Source organism: Bacillus rossius (assembly GCF_032445375.1).
Source record: "Bacillus rossius redtenbacheri isolate Brsri chromosome 4 unlocalized genomic scaffold, Brsri_v3 Brsri_v3_scf4_2, whole genome shotgun sequence".
Classification (NCBI taxonomy): Eukaryota; Metazoa; Arthropoda; class Insecta; order Phasmatodea; family Bacillidae; genus Bacillus; species Bacillus rossius.
Window position 1 is genome coordinate 43,318,100 of NW_026962011.1, and position 22,376 is coordinate 43,340,475.

At 39.0% G+C, this 22,376-nt stretch overlaps 1 protein-coding gene across 1 annotated transcript in view; it reads left to right on the top strand.

The window, feature by feature from the left end:
* LOC134541842 (neuroligin-2-like) overlaps positions 1-22,376 on the top strand; it is a 198,012-nt gene that overhangs the window by 32,499 nt on the left and 143,137 nt on the right. The window contains exon 4 of the mRNA XM_063385539.1: positions 13,647-14,119. Within this exon, the coding sequence (XP_063241609.1) occupies positions 13,647-14,119 (473 nt within the window). The remainder of the gene's footprint in view (positions 1-13,646; positions 14,120-22,376) is intronic.

The following is a 22,376-nucleotide window of genomic DNA, read 5'->3' on the forward strand; positions in this document are numbered from 1 at the left end:
ATGATGGTTGAATTTATTCGTTGGCCTCAAGGCATTGAGAGCTAAAAATTGAAACAGCTTAGACTGAAGAACTCAAGAAAATGGAGAGAAGAATAAATAAAAAAATAAAATGAATACATAAATCATTTTCAGAGAACTCGTCGGGCCTCGATGCTTTAAGCGGGCTCCACGTGGCGGCGTGCGGCTCAGTTTGAACCCCGCCATGCTGCAGGGATAGGCGGGTCGCGGCGGTAGGGACCCGCCTGCGTCTGACGCCACACAGACTTGGGCAGAGGGCAACACAACGGGGTTTGAGTTTATTTTTAAGTGAGTGATAATATTGTTAATTCACGTTTATTTAGAACATATTCTTATTTCTTCTTTTCTCTCTCTCTCTCTCTCTCTCTCTCTCTCTGCCGTTTTACCACGATATACTAACGAGTCCAGATTTGAATTGCCAAAGAAGTTTCACTTCTATTATGTATACTGAGTTACACGCGAACATTTTTTTTTCCTTCAAAGTAAAATGTTTTAATCAACGGCGCCATGAGCACGGTAGGATTGCAGATAAAAATTGTTTTTTCCAACTTGTGATATGTTATTATTTTTTTGATAGAATAAACCACTGTATAATACTTAAGATAAAATTAAACATTTAAAACAATTCTCTATGGATTAATTATAAACATGAATTGTTTTCAAAAATAAAATTATCTTTGCACGTTTACGTTGTTTGGGAGAGATTGAAGCAGCTACGATAAATCCTGTTTTGATAAACAAGCCGTATGCGTGAGAGGTAAAATTGGGACGTACTTAAATTTTCTTTTTCCCTGAGAATTCCTTCTTCTTGTCGTCGTTCTCCGCTCCGTTGCCTTTAATTCCTGCAGCGCTTCCCGAGAGTCGCGCAGCAACAACAGGCATCTCGTGTCGCTTGTTCCCATCCGCCGGCTCTTCAGGAAGATTGTCCCTCCTCGGGTTATCTCAGAACCTTCCTCTGCTTCAGAAAAAAAAAAACATCGGGCGCGACTGCTTCCTCCCAATTTATCCCTGCTTGTATATCTTTGAAGACGCGCTAGTTCCGTGTATAAGGAAACACATGGCAATATATCTTCAATCAAAAATTAATGTTGTTTCTTCCCCCTCCCCCCTCTGCAAGTGATTGGAATGATTTAGCTTTTGAATTGCAACTCCTCTCTATAAATCAGCTATACAGACTGTTTCAAAATTCGAGGTACGTATGTACGTTAGAGGGTAATAGAACGTAACTGGACAAGCACGAACCACCACACAGTGCAAGTACGGAAATTAACCGGTACGATAGCTACGGCATGGCACGTGGTACACGAAGCTCGATAATGGCACGATTTTCACGATAGTGGCGTGAGTATTATTTTATAACGGGACGAAATCATCATATTGGCTTGAGTATCATGAAAATGGTATGAGTAAGAGTTATAATAGCACGGATACCATTATAAAGGAACGAGTACCTCGATAATTGCACGAATATTACGATAATGGTACATGTGCTGTGACAATGGCACGAATATCGTGAATATTACACAGTACCACGATAATGGTACGTAACCATAAATATGGCACGAGTACCACAATCATGGCAACAAACCCACGATAATGGCACGTACCATAATAATGGCACGAACACCACGATCATGGCAAAAACCTACGATAATGGCACGCACCATAATAATAGCACTACAATAATAATGGTACGTACCATAAAAATGGCACGTACCATAACAATGGCATGGGTACCATGATAATGGCGCGAGTACCACGATAGCAGTACGTCAAACGGGCGGACGAACAACTGAAGAGGGCGGCTGCCCGTCGAAGCGAAGCGAACACCCAGCGACGCTAGCGTCCAATGCGCCGACCCGGCCTTTGCGCGGTTAACTGGATTACCCCAGACAGCGGCGTAATTCGCTCAAATCCTTTGTCGATGGCGCGCATGCGAGAGGTGAGTCGAGCACCCCATCATCCGCCTCCGCAAAAAAAAAAAAAAACACAAGCGTTCGATTCTTCCGGATCGGTAATTCGCTACGAGATTAACTGTCTGGTCTCTGGCGTCAGGAGCGGTGATGGCCGCTCTCACAGCAGCGACTGTCTAATTGCTGGGAGGTTGCGAGTGAAGTTGTGCGGTGGGCGAGATGATTGAGCTCTGCGGTACTTTTCGGGAAAGAGAGTAGCCCCAGGGGTTATCTCTTCAAAAGCCCCACACAGAATTTTTTCACACAAAGGTTGAATTCACCAGTTACGTTTCGAGCTTTAAAAAGACAGCGCGCTAAACTTCGTTACATGGTACTCATTATTGGTCGAAAATAACTCCCTGCTGCATTTTTTTTATGTAAGTAATAATTTTTTAGAGTACCTCATCGATGCTATAAAAAAACAATACGTTCAAAATATGGCTTACGGAATATTTCCAGAACCTGTTTAATTGTAATGAACATTGGTGCATAAATGTATGCATTATTTTAACTAATAAACATCATTAAAAGCAATTAAATCGTAGGAATCACATTGACAATCACTTCTCAATTATTGAGAGCCTTGCATGTTGAGAAAATTTGAGTGCTTAAGGTGAAACCATGATGATCTTATATTAAATACTTATGGCCCATTTAGGTTCAAAAAATATTTTGCTGTTGCATGATTAACTTTGCAATCCTATTTTTCACTTTATCATTAATTTCTTCTTAAAATTCTAGGTAATTTAGCTTAGTGTGTTACGAACAAACCCTAAACAATAAATGCAATGTCACACTTCCAAATACTTAAAAATTATTTTTTTTAACATCATATTCTACATCATTATTTAAATCCAGACTTTTTTTTTAAAAAAAATGTTTAAATTGGCCTGATTTATCTCTCAATTTATAGTGATGACATCTTTCATATGCTATAATTTTAGTTCAGCAAGATTTTTTTTTTCTTTTTCTGTTTGGTTTTCCTCAATCGTTCATTACTGTACAATATCAAGCAAATTGAAAAAAGTGATTGTCGACTGTGCAGAACTTATGAAACACAAAGGCGACAATAAACTGAGTTGTTCACTGCAAAAAGGTTTTGCAGACATGAAAAGAAATCATAACCTCCAGAAGATCATCCACCTTAAAATGGTTGAGACCGTGACCCAGCGCACAAGCAGTAACGCCCAGCAGGTGTCTCCTGTCGGAGTGTCGACGTCATCAAACAAAGACATGGGCGAAGAGGAGCAAGAAGGGGCTGGGGGTAGGAGGGGAAGGATAGCAATAGGCTGGCGTCCAGGCGGTATTGATCAGACGTCCAACAAGTGTGCTCTCGCTCGCGTCCAGATGACGGGCATGGTAGGAATATCAGACGGAGAGCGGGGCACAACCTTAAGGGGGGGGGGGGGGGAATCATTCTAAAAATATTTCGCTTCTATTATTTTGTGTTTTGAACATGACTTCAGTTGTACGTGAATGGCGAGTCTGGCCTGATGTTATTCTTACGGGACCACGGCTTTGTGGTGGCTTCTTGTGGCGGCTTGCAAAATCGTGAGGAAACGGCTGATTTTATAATCTACATCTGACCAAGTCATCATAAAAATCGGAAACGTACATAAGCGCCGTAATTTTTAAAAAAATAAATTAATGCATAAAGGTACACCATTAAAGTTATTTTCTTACAATCCCAAGAAATCGACCTGTACACCTGCAATCATACTGGATAACTACAGTTGTTAATTATCAAGCTATAGTATTTAACATACAAGATAATCTAGGAGATTTACGTGTCCAGTACCTTATACATTAATGTCTCCTTAAGATAACAAAAAACAAGATTTTCTTCGAAACAGTAGTATTTGATCATGATTTGTGTACAAGTTATTTTTTTCTCAAATAATATACTGGTTTCTTCCCATCGTAAAAATGATCAGTATTACAACTTTTTAATTCAAATGGATATGTATTTCAATGAATCTGTAACGCTTACAATGAAACTGAAATAGAGCGTGCTGCAAGTTTAAAGTACGCCTGCAATTATAAATACACGAGGTTTGTCGTACTTCGCTTTCGCGGGCTCGTGTCGAGAGGCCTGATTGGTGGGCAATCCGCCAACCGCGCGGCGCGTTGTCGCTGGGCGTCTATAGCAGCGCTAGCGTCGCATCCCCTTCACCTCGATCCACCAACGGTCTTTCCCCACGCACTTTGCTAATCACCGTGGGGACATTCCCCGCAGCCGACAATTACCCCTCCTCACCCCACCCCCTCCCTTCAGGGTTCGCTCTGACGGCTTTCAAACCAGCCGCGAGACCGGTACAGAGTTTTTAGACGTACTATTATAGCAGTACGTGCACCAGTTTCATATCTTTGTGTACCATGTACCAAAAAAATTGTGCTCGTACGTTAGAAATTATACTTACTTGGCGTGATAGAAAAACTAACTTTAATTTTGCATGCAAATAATTAAAATAAATAAAATAAAAAAAGGACCGGAGTAATATTATCAATACGGTTGGTATAGCATAAATTCAATCAAATTAATAATAGATAAATACATACTCAGTATACAATATTAATATAAACACTTGTATAAAATTAATTATTTAATTTAGTAAAATAAACTAGATATATTTTAACAAACAATAAAAATAAATATATGTTTAATGGTTATTGTAATTTATTAATTTTAATCATTTAATAAATAATAACACAATATTTTTAATGAAAATAAATAATACATATGGGAACATAACTTCACAAACATTCCCATGAAAACGGCCAGGAGACTACTAAAAATTACACAAAAACTCCCAGCTAGCAACAATGGAAGGTTACCAGCAACCTGACATCGTTATACAAAAGGGAACTTAACCTTGCTTATATAAATATACTGAAAAATACATTTAAAAAATGTTATAAACACAATTTAAATAGCAAATATTCACAATAAAAATGTTTTTTAATATAATGAACCAGTATTTCTTATCGATCACTAAAGTATAAGATTTAAAAGCACATATATAATTTTTATTTGTATGTATCCTTTTTTATATGTAGCATTTTTTACATCCTGTGAAAATTTCATTGAATTGTGCGCGCACATCGTAATAAATTCACTCTCTTTTTTTTTCCACAACGCACTTAAAGAAATATAACTTCAAAAATTAAACAGTAAACGTTCAATTATTGCAAAAGCAATGACTAAAAGAAGTGGTTTGAATTATGTGTCTATATGATGAGGTCGATGTGATGAGCACCATTTTTACGTAACACTAAATGTTTGTCGAAGACGATGCATGACTTCGTTCTTTAAATCACAAACTTTTATTTTTTGACGTGACTAAGTCTAAAAAATCGGGATACAAATTTTAAAAGTGGAGTGTAACGAAATTAGGATATATTTTGAAACCCTTCTACTGGACGCTGGGCCATCATTGACACAAACATTTACATATGTATTGTGAAAGAGCGGTAAGTACTTATACGTACATTACACAAAACAAGCTACCGTGGTCCTATAGATACATAACTCTATTAATTTATTATTTTGGTTGTTTAAGCTTACGTGGAAATCAGTGCTGTTGCAGTTGGTATTACGTGTAATCATTAGGGAAAAGTTCACCTTTATGAAATAAAAATCAACAATAGCGAAGGAATTTTGAAAGTTAGAGCAAAAACAATTTTACATTCGGAAGGTGAGCGATGATTGTTAACAGTATAACTACATGGTGCGAATATAATAAATAAAAAATTTAATATGTGGCATACTCTATTCAAAACAAGTATTTTGTAAACTGTCAGATAAAGTTTTCAAATGATAACGTAGTACGATATTCAAAGTTTATTGGCCGAAAACGAAACGTAGGTTTTGGTAGCAACATAGTTTTCGCGTTTTAGTAAATGCTTTTCGAAATGTACGGTTGAAGATAGTTACATTGTATTACCTGAAGTTTTATCTGTTGCTCATTGTACTGTTTGGTGCTTGTGAAAAGCTTGGATATGTTGATTGTGTCTGAGTCTCGCTGAGAGAGTGTAGGCATAGGTAAGTGTGATGGGTTACGCCTATGGGATAGGCCTCACATTGACCACTTATGTACTCCACGCTGCGGACCCCACTATGGTTTTATAAATGGGATCTGCGACTTCTTTAGCATGCTTGTATCTGGTTACTGCATTAGGAACTAGCACACATATTTCGCGCAGTGATTCAATGGACACTGAATATTGTTTGAAGTGAAACTTCTTCGGGTAGTGATGAGAGTAAAATCTCAAGGCCGAATTCTAATGCAGCGTTTTCGTAAAACATTGTTGTGAAACGTTTCTGACTCAAAAAAGGACAGAGGATGGGTACTTGGCCAAAGAGATCTAAAGAGAGCACTATGATATATACGTTTCTGGCCTTCTTTTCGTTCTCTTCTTTGTGAGATTATTTGTCCACCGCTCCAAATAAAATAGAACCGAGAGATATAGATGAACGAAAGAATAAGACAGAGAGTGCGTGCATGCGCTTGTTTCAGAAAATAGATATAGGTATCCTATACAGTCAGCTGTAATTGCCTTGAATTTTAAATATGCTACCAACGCGCTAGCGTTCCTCCTTGTTCAACCAGCAGCGTAGAAAGCGCTTTTGATATAGTCCCTGAATATCCTGTATAGACAGTGCTACCTATTATGCATTTCATATTTCGTTCAGAGATTTGGTGTGTTCCAAATGACAGAATTATTTCAAGAAAAAGTAACACGCACAGTTTTTCTTTATGTTGTATTTTAACAGTAAGAAATATTCACTGTTAATTAATTAATAATTATTGATTGATCGATAATTATTGATATCCTGAGAAGTTATTTTAAAGTGAGTAATAATTCTTTTAATTCATGTTTATTTATAAAACTGTCTTATCTCTCTCTCACACTCTCTCTCTCTCTCTCTCGGCCGTTTTACCACTTAAGATATAATTATGAGTCGAGGTTAATTGTCAAAGAAGTTTAACTTTTATCACGTGTACTGAGCTATAGGCACTCTTTATTTTTACAGTCACGCAACACACCGTCCCCCAGATCTCCAGAAATCCGAGCCCCGAAACTTACGGCCCGAAGGTGAAACTTTAGCTCTTTGTGTCATATAAATTCATTATTTTCTGTAAAATTCACCCATAATTTTAACGCAAACCGATTAACGATGTCACTATATTTTGGCCAAAAACCAATGACTGGATTAGGTATGTGGGCCGATGATAGGAATGATTTAAGTTTTACTTTCGTTCGTTCAGAAATGATTAAGATAGAGTGGGCGTTTATAATTTATATTTATTAATGACCTTATATTATCTCAAAATTTTATAACGCATAAAATGTCTAAATGTAATATATTTCTTATCATGCCCACTATGCTATTATTTATACTTCAAAAAAAATGCACGATGCGTATTACGTAGCGTAAATTGTGTCCGACGCCACATCATAAACTATCCTGCACTGACAGCTCTACCACAGGCTTCAGGTTTCTGACCCTTTAGTGGGACGTGCGGTGCTATTTGACTCTCTCTGGGGGGGGGGGGGGCTCTCATATTAAGCGCTTTATTAAGGGTGGATAATCAATACAGCCACGGCTTCAAATACGGTTTCTGCTGATTACAAATGGGCCACGATACACACTGCATAAAGCCATTGCATTGTGCGGATGGTTCTGCAAACAAAAGCGGAGGGATAGTACATACAAGTGCTTGTTTTCCCGTGGATATGCGTAGATCAACCGACTGATAACTATGAACAAACTTCGCACGTTTTACTACTTTAAGTGTTGCAGTGAACTGCAATGTCTTGAACACAAAACAACGTTTCTTTGAACAAACGGAATAGTGCCAAAAAGTTACAAAAAGTCCACATATATAATTATATTTAAATACGAATTGCATACTGATGAAATGATGAAATATGAATAATATTTTTCGATATTATCGACGCAACGAGAATGCCGATTAGAAGAACAAAGACGTCGAGACGGAAGACGTCGTAGGGCTTTAGAACTTAATAATTATTTACCGACTTATAAATTTGCCGTTACTGCAGCTGTGCAATATCACGCCTTAGGACCATTTGAAATTTTGTGTATCCATACAATGCATTTCCCTGATGAATGCGTTTCTAATCGTATAAATATAAATTCTTTTGGTGACTGTTGTTTGCATGGACGAATTTTAATGGAGCAACCAAAATTTTCAAGTGAATTAGTACGTCTCTTTTTAAATGAGTCTTCACTGTGTGAAGTTTGAGAAACCTGACCAGTTTGATGACGATGTTCTTCAAGGTGTTCTTGAGACGAGTTGCGGCTTCGTGAAGTAAGATTGTTTACAAGCGTTTTTTTTCTTCAAAGATCGTTTAGGCATTTTTAAGTGAACACATGAGTTAAAAAGACACAAATACTATAAGTAAACAATTGACTCTGACACTACTCATTATGTGTATATATATAAACTGAATTGGTTTTAAAAAATTCACTTACCTATCTCCATTCAGAATTTTGGGAGTATATTTCCGTAAAATCAGTTCTTGATGGATGCTCACATAATATGAGTAACGTACCTGCTTAAATCAAGTTTTCATGTTTTTTGGTTCCAGAGAAAGTGTCAACCACCCAATTTCCTAACACATCCCCGTTTACCCCCTTGGGATATGATTTACCTATAATCAATTCTCAGTGAATTTTGATTTAGCTGCGAAAAAATTAAGTTTGTAGGTCTTGAGAATTAGTTTTGATTAAGTCAGTGAGTCGTATTTCACAAACTCACACACATACATATATATGTGTGTGTGTGTGTGTGTGTATACTCACAAACGAACGGAGACCATATCTGAGTTTTAATGAATAAGTATACTTACATCTAGTTGAATAATCTTAAGTATATTTTGAGAAATGAGTATTATTTCTTGGAACAAGTTATCTGGTTGAAACTAACTCTGAAATGTGTTTGGTAATCATTCAGAGAAGTACTATTGGCTTAGAGAAAATTCTTTTAAGTTTATTTATATTCTTTGTCGTCTGTCACAGGAAATACTGAGAAATGTACCACAAAAAAATTATATTATTTGGTACTATCCTCCATTTAATTGACGTGGCTTCAAAGATATTTTGACATTTAAAATTACCAGAAATGATAGAAAACTTTTCATTTGTATGGTAAAAAAAATCGTTACTAAGCAGTTTTCAGAACGAAAATTAAACTTATTTGCAAGATGGACGCAAAAATATAAAAGATTTTATATCACAGTAAGCTGCTGTTGAAAAACCATTTAACTTAAAGAAACACAGAGAATTTAGAACTTTATACGTTTATTCCATGGAATTCAGTTTCTTATTAAGTTTTGTTTTAAACACTTATCCATACGTTTACATTTTTTGGAACAAAACAATCGAAATCAAAGTGACAGTATATTATAAGACAGTGTTGGAAGTTTTATATTCACTACCACGAATTATTGCCTTTAATCTTTAAGATAAAACCAAAGATTTTCCTAATGACAATGTGAAGAAAGCACAGCTTCTCCTTATTCATTACATTATTGTAAATTTCAAACGGCCACATTGTCTAGGTGCGACAATAAACTTTAGCATGACGTTAAGAGTCACAGCACCTCGACGCAGGGTTTATCTGGTCCCCAGCTCTCTTGAATCTTCACAGGGCCCGAGACCGGTCCATCCACGACCTGGGCCCGGCTCCCTTCGAAGGGCAACAGCGCACTTTGACCTGGAACATTCCGCGCTTCCCTCTGACACCCCCTCTGACACCCCGCACCGTAACCCCGACTCTCGAAACCTCTTCCGTGCGTAATTAGAGAATACCCCCACTCCAGAGGACCAAGGCACCTTCCAGCGGAGACTCCTGGAACTACAATCTCCCGCCTACCGGGGCACACACAAGGTGTGCATAGCTTTTTAAAAAACAAAATTCACGCGATTAGAAAACTGCTCGAGGTATCAGAGCAGTGTCTGTTCGCGAAAATCATTTAAAAATACGCTCAGGATGGATGTTTCCGTATTTCGGTTATAAACTGTATTTTTTTAGAAGCGTGAAAATGGCTTAAACACGTGTTTCCTAGGATAAATTAATTTTAGGCATGAAACACCCGGTGCAGATTCTTGAAAGCACTCGAAGGACTTGAAACACATCCGTATCTTAAATTTTCAGCCAAATGGTGTTATGATTACCGTATCATATCTGCGCGTCAGTTCAGAGCCTAGCTCGTAGAGGCGATACCGTGCTAGAGTTGCACTTATAGTCGCAGATACACCCCTGACTGGGCGGGCCACTTCTTTTCGTGCCAGACTTCCATGTTTCCTCGCTCACTCGAAGGCGGCTATTTCCCTCCCTTAACGATCCTGCCTATAGTCTGTGCCATGTCACTTGTATCGAATTCGGCAGTCATCAAAAATATATTTCCAGCTGTCCGCGTTTACTTCTGTGACTGTTGTTCCTTCGACAGCGTTTCTTAACAAGTCCACGTGGCTCTTAAGTGATCACGTGTTGCTTGCAAGTGACCGCTGCTTTTGAGAACTATCAGATTTGAGACTATTTATACGACATAGACTATACTTGAAGACCCAGTCGTGCGCTGGTATAGCGTTTCACGTGTCAAACACTATTTGGCGCAACGCGGCCATTTTTTACGCAACATTTCTTTAAGAAAACCGCAATGTGCAACATAGCTATAAAAGAACAAAACCACCTTAAAAATGTATTGAAGTTATGAGTTTCTGAATATTTTTCACGGTACTTAAATATTTAACACTTAAAAACAGTGATCTTAGCTTAAATTAAAATTAAAACTAAGATTAAATTTACAATAAATTGTGCAATATGTTGCTGATTTGTGGAATTTTTTTCTTCCCTGAACTTCGTAAAATATAAAGTGTAATATGTTTAGTAGAGATCCGCTTCGGGTAGTATTACTAAATTCCGTCTCATTCCTAAGCACATATATCCGATAATTCTGGTTTTAAACTATAAAAAAAGGTTTCGCATGAAATCGCGTACTATTTTTGGGGTTTAGCCAGTAATGGCAGCAATATTCGCCACGAATTACCTTATAATATTCTAGACTTATGCAAGCTAACGTGAGCTCAGGTAAAACCTGCACCGACACAAGGGAAACCCTGGAATCAGCCATGCAGTATAGCATATTTTAAAGCATATAAAATAGCAAGACTCAACTACCTTGAAAGGGGTGGGGCGCGTGTATCAGTTGAAATGATGGCTGCAGAATATTATTTTTTTGATCATTAGAAAGTTCAGACCTTTGATTACAATTTGGTGGACAGTATTTTCCTATGTGTTTGTGATAAAAACCAAAATATTTTTTAATGTTCCTGGGATTACGATTTGTCAACGAAACTCTACTCATTGGACGTTTAGTAAATAACCTGTTGCTGATTCGTAACTCAGTATAATTTACTGAGCAGCATTGCTTGAGGGTATTAACGTCACAGCAATAAGGAGTACAACATAATTATTTTTTTTTGTAAATGGAACTGAAAACATTATGTAAAATTACAGATACTTGTAAATTTTTACATTGATATAAAAGCTACAGTCTGACACTAAAATTTTTTTCCTAGTGATACTGGATTCGAATTCTTCACCGGGTATTAATGCTTTGTGTTGTCCCAGTAGCTACATTAAAGTAATTTTTTTAACCGTTTTCTGAAAAACTTTGCAGTATTAACTGAGCAGATAAATAATAAGTAGCTATAATAAAATAAAATCCCATTGTTAAATATTCGATTATATTTTCCATGGTTTTGAAAATTTTTGAGTTTATAAAATATTTACAAGTTTTAAATTGTGCGCCAATTTTCGTAAGTGTGACAATAAATATTGTTTCCGAAAACGTAGTTCACATATGCAAAAATAACCATAGAAACGTGTTGTACAAATTTACAATAATTTTTCCTTTTAGTATAACAAACTATTTCTTGGTAGCTGATTTCCAAAGGAATGAAAGAATACAAACATTATTTTTTTTTTGTGTATCAATCACAGTTAATGAAGTTATAGTCCACGAATGTAAACACGAGTAGCATTACGATTATTTCAGATGATGACGAATCTCTGGCCCCAGGTAACGTCGTCGTGGCGGAAGCAGCGACACACCTGGTGTTGTAATGGCATGGTGATCCTGCAGTGGTTTATCGTCGCCTTTCGCTGTGTGTGTAGGCGAGAGGGCAACACAGCACCTAGAAGAAGGAAATATTCCATTATGATTATTCGCTGACCCGGAATTAAACCAAGAACATTTTGGCCTATTGACCAGAATATTTTTTTTTTTTCATTTTTATTTATATTTGCATTTTACATCCGAATCCACGGTCAAGCCCTAGAGAGAGTGATAATGCGTGAATAACATTTGCACCGTCCGTTCTCCCCTTACCATTCGCGTATACGCAATCAGCTTCCGGGGTCCAAGGAAATGCCAATCGTCCCCTTGGGAGCCCTTCGCACGCCCATCCCCATCTACACCCCCTTTTCCACCCCCACCCCTCCCTTCCCCATTCCATCCCATCCAACCCCACCCCAACCTCCCCAACTCATACCCAAAAACAAAACCCGCGTGCCTTCATTTCAGAGAAAACCTAAGATACATTGACGCCGAGTCTGGCGCCCGGACTGCATGCGTTCCGACATCCTTGTTATATGAATATATGTTTACTTTTTGCGGTTGTATAATACTTAATTTGTTCTAAGCTAATCGATTCTGTATGCATTGAGTTAAAAGCATTTATAATATTTTCGCTGCATGGATAGTAAGAAAATGTTTAATCGATAATTTTATAATTTTGGAGAACATATATACGTTTTTGTTATGTGTATATTTGAGGATGATATGAAGATTGTGCGAAATGTGCATTTGACTTCCCAGAGTTTCAGTTGTTTTTCATCCGAAGTGATGCGGTCTTTTTCCTTCTTTGCAGGTGTCAACATCCATGCCGTCAACTTGGGACCAGCTGACTGGTCGTGAAGCAAGATAATAAGGATTTCCCTTGACGTTTATGACCGACTCTTTGATCCATCGAGCTGTTGTGCAAAGCTATTCGTTAAGTGACGTAATAAACTGTTCTATTCCACCGAACCAATTTGTCGATTGACTTTAAAACGTCGAACGGCAATGAACTTCTAGGGGTAAAATTACTTTAATGCGCAACCAAATGAGGTGAAAATAATAGAATCCTTCTAGGTATTACAAACAAATTCTCCTGAGGTGTTTAAAAAGACATTAATAATAATATATAAAAGTGAATAAAAGAAAAACAAACGATTATGTTAAAAACAAAAAAAAATTCTAAGCACAGTAGTATATTAAAAGTCACTGCAGGAACATGAACCAAAAACATTTTCTCGCGGAATAAATGCTAGAATTTAAATAATTTAAAACAAAACTATCTTAATAAAAAGTGTGGTTGTAAAACATAGGACAAAAATACCTATAAAATTAACTGAAATAAAAAATAATCTTAATATTTCTCGTAGAATACTAATAGAAAAGACAAGAAACAACAGCTGTTTTGAAGGCACAAGTAGTCATGTCATGTGTGACATCCCGAGAGGTGATCGCGCAGGCATAGATAGCTAGTACTGTAGCTGCAGGCGGTGGAAGGTCTGACATGGCGCGGTGCTGAGGCAGGGACCAGGGGAGGGGGGATGCAGTGGATGAAGAGGCGCGGCTGGTGAGAGGAGCGCGCATGCTGCTGTGGGCGGCCGTGGCGCTGCAGCTGCTGGCGGCGGGCGCCGGGGGCGGCGGGGGCGGCGGGGGCGGCGCGGCGCGCGTCGTGCGCACCAAGCACGGCCGGCTGCAGGGAGTGGCGGTGGCGGGCAGGCGGCCGCCCGTCGACGCCTACCTGGGCGTGCCGTACGCCAGCCCGCCCGTGGGGGCGGCGCGCTTCTCGCCGACGCGCGCCCCGCCGCCGTGGGACGGCGTGAGGCGGGCCGAGCGCAGCGGGCCCGCCTGCCCCCAGCGGCCGCCCGACGTGTCGGACGAGGAGGCGGCGCTGGCGCGCATGCCGCGGGGGCGGCTGGAGCAGATCCGCCGCCTGCTGCCCTTCCTGCGCGAGCAGAGCGAGGACTGCCTCTACCTCAACGTGTACGCGCCGCGCCAAGGTAGGAGCTCCGCCTCCGGTCGCCCCGAGCAGCTGGCCACTCACAACTGAGTCACCTCATGTATAGAGACCTGCAAAATTCGCGGATTCATTCGGTGATAGGGTAGAATTAAAACACACATACCTCTTAGATAATTTTGCTATTGGTTTACTCTTCATCTGGACGAATCTCAACCATGTTATCTTTAAAAGATTTGTGCAATGGGAGTGCATGACTTGATGTAAGTTTTTGGACATACGCCATTGCTAAGAACTTTTTATGTTGAAGAAAAACTAAAAACTAAAATAAAGTAATAAATAAATTTAAAAAAATACCCAAAAAAGACAAAAGACACATAAAATTATTAGTAAATTATTTTAGTTTTTAGTTTTTCTTTAACAGAAAAAGTTATTAGCAATGGCGTATGTCCAAAAACTTACATCAAGAATCTCAACCAGTTATAAACCCTCAACCAAAGAAGGATCGAATCACAGACAAACCAGCTGAGACGACTTACAAGTCGGCAGCCAATGAACTTGCCCGAGTGTACAGGGGTATGTGCAGTCTATCCTGAAGGCCATCAAAACCGCGAATTTTGCAGGTCTCTACTCATATATATATAAAATGTAAAAATGTTCGTTCAAAATCTTATAAAACGAAAGTTCTTCACCGAATGCTTTGAAATATTTTACACAAAGATGCATTTGATTACGCGCGTGGTTTTTTATATACCTGTGTCAGCTGTAACAGATATAAAAGATACGTAAAAATTAGATAGTAAGATATAGACATAGAGAGATAGAGCTATTTAGAGGTATAGAGATATAAAGATAGAGAGATATACAGGTAGATAGAGCGAGAGACAAAGATATAGATAGCTGTACCTGTATATACCTACTTAGAACGCGAAATAGATTAAGATATAGATATAAACATAGATACAAAGAGATATAAAGTGATATTTATAGACATATGTATAGATGTATAGATATAGAGTGATATGGACGTCTCACAAGACAGCAGCCAATGAGTGGGTGACATCTGTCCGAGTAAACGTAGAGACTTTAAGTCTATCCTGCAGTTCAATGAACACGCGAATTTTTCTTGTTCCTACTTATTATACGTTTCTACAAATACAAGTATAAAATTTTATTCCACGTATTAATTGTTCATCAAGGTTTTATAACTAAATATACAAAAAAAATAGTAGTGATTCGCGAAAGCGTTTCATACCAGGTTAACTATCAAAAAAAGGCAACTTGCTATTAATTTTGTAGTTAGATACCGTAAAAATTCGTAGTTTTATTTCGAGATAGGCTAGAATTCACTAAATATAACCTTTAGCCTACTTCTGCGATCGTTTCACTGTTTACATGAGAGACTCCGAGCCATTAGAAACCATTAAAAAAAAAAAGGAAAACCAGATAAACCCCATAGGTTTTTTTTAAAGGTATCTAGAAAGATGTTTAACATGGCGTGGGGACATTCAAACAAATCGTGGGCCGGAAAAATTTTCTGTTTCATTGACCTCCAGGATAGATTCCACAGTTTTTTACATTCCCTGTCCATTGACTTCTCTTTTAAGATGTCTAAAGTAGAATGCCCGTGATGTCATCATTATTTTAGCGAAGAGTTTTTTTTGTCTCATAAAGTCTTTCAGTAAACTGAGGGGTGGAACACAGAAGCAGGCAGATACTGAAGTGGTTTTAACTGTAAGCCCATTGAGAAATAAAAACGCTTCATTTATCGGGTCTTCAATCATAGTAGCTCATCAATACACTAACTGAAACTCTCGCTGTTCCGGTTAAATGCGGAAAAATGCCTCAGAGTAATCGTAGCGAGAAATAAATGAAACTCTACAAACAGTTACACAGTCCATCAAACAGTTCATTTTAACAGCGAAATAAAACTCTCTCTGGTCAATACAGACATTAAAAAAATACGAGAGTTTCGAGATGATAACCTAGAAATTATTATTACTTTTCAATTAAATTTCTTAGTTCTTTCTTGATCAAGGTCTACAAAATATAAGGTTTTGAGGCAATGCGTCAGAAAGGACGCATATGAGCGACGAACCAAAGTCTGAGCAATTTTTGGGCAGGCACCAGCCATGGCCTATGGAAATGAACAACCCCACCAACCGCCAGCAGTGGTCTTGGGGAAACTCTGGCAAACAGAAGTCATGAAATAGCTGCGAATAAAGGAAATTCTGAAAAATAATATATGTAAGCTTATACGTGCATTTAAATAACCTACATTATTATTGACACTAACACACGGACGTACGTGCCTAATATAGAAGCCGTTGTCAACATGGCTTCTCACACAGTAATATACAATCTGCACTGATATTTTGCATATTTGTTCATAAAATTCTGAAAAGGGGGGAAGGATATATCCCCCTATCCTCCCTCTGCGACCGTAATTGGTTGGAGACCGTATTAGGATTTGAACCCTGGGTCCTCCATAATTACAATTCAATGTCTTAACATCACCCTGCTTCTTTCGGTGGAATTAAACTCAGGAAATGACTGAGCAGAAATTTAGTTTCGTATACCTGAGGCTTGCCGCCTGCCTCGAACTTCATTAGGTCTTAAAATGTTTGCTTTTTCTCGATGACTTCTATTAACGATGACAAGAGACACGATTTTTGTTTTCACGAATTCGTTGGACAACATAATATTATTTATACTCGAAGCACATACACATTATCTGCTTCACTTTGATGACTGGACTGCAGCACTCTTGACACTTTTGGACTACCCTGAGCAAGCTATAAACAAGCAGAAAAAGGCGTTATCCAGTCACCAATCAGTAGAGACATGCAAAATTCGCGGATTCAATCGGTGATAGGCTAGAATTCAAACATATATACCTCTAAGATAATTTTGCTATTGGCTTACTGTTTATCTGGATGAATCTCAACCAGTTATAAACCCTCAACCAAAGAAGGATCGAATCACAGACAAACCAGCTGAGACGACTTATAAGTCGGCAGCCAATGAACTTGCCCGAGTGTACAGGGGTATGTGCAGTCTATCCTGAAGGCCATCGAAACCGCGAATTTTGCAGGTCTCTACCAATCAATGTAACCCCCCGGCAAAATGTGTGTCCTTGTTTACCGACCCAACAGGGATGCTGAAAGGGCTTGATTGTACCCATGCAAGTTGAATCTAGCCTGGAGTTAAATGAGCCTGCGAAGTAATCGTCGACCATTTATTTGCGCTTGAATTTAATGAGATGTTTGTGTGCTTGGTTAAACATTCTAGTTTTCCAACTCTGCTTAGTATACTAACCATTGTCCCAAAGTGTTTGTATGGACTGGGGGAGAAGCAGGTATTCTCTCACCTCTCTCTCTCACACACACACTCTCTGTCTCTCTCGGAGCCTGAGGGGAATCCACGCTGTTTGCACAGTTCAAAGGCGACGTGGAAAGGGAGGTTGTTCCATTCATGCGAGATGTTTGCTCGGGGGGAACTGGCGCAGTGCTGTGACGTCGCGTCGGCGTTTAGCGCTATACGTCGCGCGTTTGACGGTGCAGCGTCAAGTGGGGCACTTTTCAAAACACCAGACATCAAACAGGTCGCAACAGTAATGTAGTAATTTTGCATTAGATTATTACCAAGAGGTGTCGATGTACCGACGGAAAATTTTACTGTTCGTCGAATTCGATACACTTTTTTTTTTCTATATTTGCAACAGGTCATGTCTACACTGTTAAAAATATTCACCTTCAATTTACGAAGAATTCTAGTTACAAATAATCCAGGGATCTTCATATATTTATGAATCCACAAAAATGATCTTGGTGCAAAAAAAAAATCAAAAACTGATTCAAGACTCAAGTAAAAACACACTTATTTCTTCCACGTGTGCGTTAACATACGGGCAAACGGAACACGCGAGTTCAAATACGGCGCAGTTTCTTTGAAGAATCAGTCATTTAAAATTACGAAGAACTCTTCGTTTATTTGAGGCGATTCCTTCGTTGAAAGGTCTGTAAATTTACTGTAATTTCTTTCGGTGCAGAGAACCTGCGAAATTCGCGCGTACACAATCAAGTCGGTGTCAATATTGTCAATTGACTGCCGGAGCACCACGAGAAAACCCACCCCTCCCACGCACAAGCGCCCGTCTGCCAAACTTCCCTATTGAGAAATCGGGAATCGAATGGTTAATCGAATACAGATCGTTCTGACAGTAGTCAAATGATCTGACCACTTTTTATTTTTAAAAAATGAGCGCGTGTACTTATGAACGCGCTCAAGAAGTTATACATATTTGGCGTAATAAAAGATTAGATTTAATTTTGCATACAGATAATTAATAGTTATAAATTAATAAAAGGACTTGAATGATACTATAAATAAGTACTGTATAATAATTAGAGCCACGGAATTTTTGCGCATTCATTTAGTCGCAAGCTAGAACGCAAACCTCCACACTGTCGCACTGTGTTCATGATTGGACCGCATTTATCTGGACACGCCCCTCTACGACCGTGAGCCAACGATGTCCAGCTAGGAGAGAAGCAAGCGAATCAGGTAGTGCCAAATAACAAGGATAAAAATGTTCTCGCTAAGAAATCAACCAATGGTAAAGTAAACATGGGTCGAGCACACCTATAACTTTGAATTCTATCCTGAGGCCAGACGAATCCGCGAAATTTCCGGGACTCTAATAATAATGTAAGTTTTAAAATTTTTAATAAATACTAAGTATTCATTATTAATATAAACCCGAGTAAAAATTTATTATTTAAGTTAGTATAATAATCGAGATAAATTTTAATTTATAATGTAAATCAATCAAATAAATAAAAATTATTCTAATTATTTATTTTATATTATTTATTAAATAATAATTAGAGTCCCGGAAATCTCGCGGATTCGTCTGGCCTCAGGATAGAATTCAAAGTTATAGGTGTGCTCGACCCATGTTTACTTTACCATTGGTTGCTTTCTTAGCGAGAACATTTTTATCCTTGTTATTTGGCACTACCTGATTCGCTTGCTTCTCTCCTAGCTGGACATCGTTGGCTCACGGTCGTAGAGGGGCGTGTCCAGATAACTACGGTCCAATCATGAACACAGTGCGACAGTGTGGAGGTTTTCATTCTAGCTTGCGACTAAATGAATGCGCGAAAATTCCGTGGCTCTAATAATAATATAAAAATGTATAATTTATATTTAAGATATTTTATACATACGGAACATAGCCTCACTAACACTCCCATCAAAACAGCCAGAAAAATACTAAACCTTCCAAAGACACTCCCTCCAGCGACAATGGAAGCTTACAAGCAACCTGACATCGTTATACATCTGGGAACATAACCTTACTTATATAAATACACTTGAAGAAGTTTATAAACACAATTTCTTTCACTGGTATTCACAATAAAATAAATGTTTTTAATGATATGGACCAGTATTCAATATCAATAAATAAAGTATATAATTTAAAAGCACAGATATTATTTTTAATTGGATATAGCTTTTTTTTTCATCCTGTGAATATTTCATTGCATGGTGCACGCGTTTCGTTAAAATTTACTATCATTATTTTTTTCATACCGCACCTAAAGAAGTATAACGGCAAAAAAGTACTTTTTCTTAACATTAATTAATTTTTTAATGTTTATAGACAGGAAATACTGCGGGTTTATTTTGCTAGAGGCATTTGACCTGTTATTATGGACGACTCTGGGCCAATAATAAGAAACTCTCAACCAATGAAGTTTCGAATAACAGGCAAACCAATTGAGAAGAGTTACAGGTCAGCAGCCAATGAACTGGCGTTATTTGCCCGATTATGCAGAGGAATGTGTAGCCTATCCTGAGGGTCATCGAACCTGCGAATTTTTCCAGTCTCTCCATGTAGGTTTCGAGACTAGCAAAGATATAAAACTGGTTGCGTTTCGTGATTGATTGAGTTTTGTATTCAGGCACTGCCTTTCAGTACGCTGGCGAACGCGTGCTGAATGGTCTGGTCAAACAGGGAAATGTCTTTCTCTTGCAGACGGTCACCAGTAGAGACCCGTGAATTTTGCGGATTCATTTAGTGTTATGCTAAAATTCAAATAATTATACCTTAGTGCTGCTTGTCATTGGTTCTCTGTTAATCTGGAGGACTGAGGGCCAATTAGAGACCCTCACTCATAGAAATGTCGAATCAGAGGCCAACCAGTCGAGACGACTCACAAGTAAACAGCCAATGAACAGTTGGCATTTGCCCGAGTGTGTAGAGGATATTGGAGTCTATCCTGGAGGTCATTGAATCCGCGAAATTCACGGGTCTCTAGTCAACAGTTATAAGAAAGAAACCGCTGGAGTGGCATACCTCTGTGCAGTCTAATGAGCGTTCAGAATTTCGTTTTACACGCCTGAAATACATGGCCCTTCATATGTAGGCCACCCCTACGGTGAGCCTACTGCGGCGAAAAACTGAAGAGCTAGAAACAACAGTTAATATATATATATATATATATATATATATATATATATATATATATATATATATATACACACACATATCTATCTCCGGCAGTCGAGATTTACGAGGTGGTAAAACTGCAGGCTTTCGGCTGGCCTGGATCCTTGAAACGCAACGGGAGAGACACAACTGGTTGAATTTTCACGGACCTCTCCCTGGTGATGTAAAAATATGGTGTCACGGGCTGGATTTGCGCACCGCCCGGCTTCATGAAGTCGTTGAAAAGGTCGACTATCCCCTTCCTTCTCTCTCTCTCTCTCTCTCTCTGGTGCACACCCTCGTAAACACGCCCCTATTTAAACTGTCGCGACGAGCTTTTGGGCGCGAGAAGGATCGATACAGTCGACGCAAACATCGTGTGCACCCTCCGTTCTCGACTGCCACTCCGCGGGATTTTTCCGCTGATCCGCCTCTTTTTTTCTCTCTCGCTCTCCCCGTCTCTCTCTCTCTCTCTCTAGAGTATTAATTAAATAACTACGCTACCCACGCCCGCATGACGCCGCGTTCGCTGACGATTATCCAACGGGGGATGAAACCAGGCGACAATGGTAGGCGTCGTCAAATCGTGAACGCGCTTCTATTTTTGACATCGGTCGAGGACGGCGAAGATTTGGAGGGGCCGTTTTGGGAGGAACCGAGTTCGGATCCCGATGTAGGTTTTGTCGTGGAATCTCCCAATCACTTCTGACAAGTTCTAGGGTGGAATTTTTTTTTTATGCAAGCGATGGCAATTACCTTATAGGCTACCGTTCCTTGACGTGTGCCGTGTGTCGTCAACGGTAAATAAATCAAAAATAGCTTGCACCTGCGCGCCGCAGCTCTGCTCACGTTTCGTAACAATAAATTCTGCGTGGACGACCAAAAGACTATTGCACTCCCGCAGGTGAAAAGGAATAAGGAGATAAAATATATAACAAAACAAACATATAGAGTTGTTTTATTGTATCTGAACATATTGTGGGTGGATAGTAGGCTACCTGTTGTGGAAGGGGGAGGTATGGAGAAGAGTAAATTGCTGCCTCTTGCATTAAAAAAAAAGAAATCAATAGTACACTCCAGATAATCCGAGCACTTCTGAATTCTAAGTGATTCCTTTCAGTCAAGTAAAATGGGAAAAATTTCGTTCTCACAAGTCATTTGGAACAGGTGTAGGGCAAACTGGGCTAAAGTTGAGCATTCAGTTGAAAAATTGGTTGATTAAGGTGTGTAAGAATTACTTAAAAGTAACTTTAACCCCTTTCAGAATTCACGAGAATATAAGGCACCAATTTTTGACCCTTCTTGGCATTTGTACTTTCCTGCTTGTCGCAGAAATACAGTGAGGATAATGGGAAACGTATATTCGTTGTTTCGATGACCCTCAAACAGACTGCACGGTCGGGAAAATAACGCCAGTTCATTGGCTGCTGACCTGCAAATCATCTCAACTGGTTCGCCTGTGACTCGATACTTCTTTGGATGAGGGTTCCTCATTGGTCCAGGGTCGTCCAAATGAACAGTGAGCCAATAGTAAGAGCAGATCATGTGTATATGTATTCGAATTTCAGGCTGTCGCGAAATGACTCCAGGAATTTGTCCAGTCGTTATGTACGGATAGAGACCGGAAAAAATTCGCGATTTCAATTACCTATAGGATAGACTCCATGATCCTCTATGCACTCGGGCAAATTACACCTGCTCATTGACTACTGACTCGTGACACCTGTTAACTGGCATGCTTGTGATTCGGTACCTCTTTCGTTGAAGGCTTTTTTTCATTGGCCCAGAGCCCTTCTGATAATAT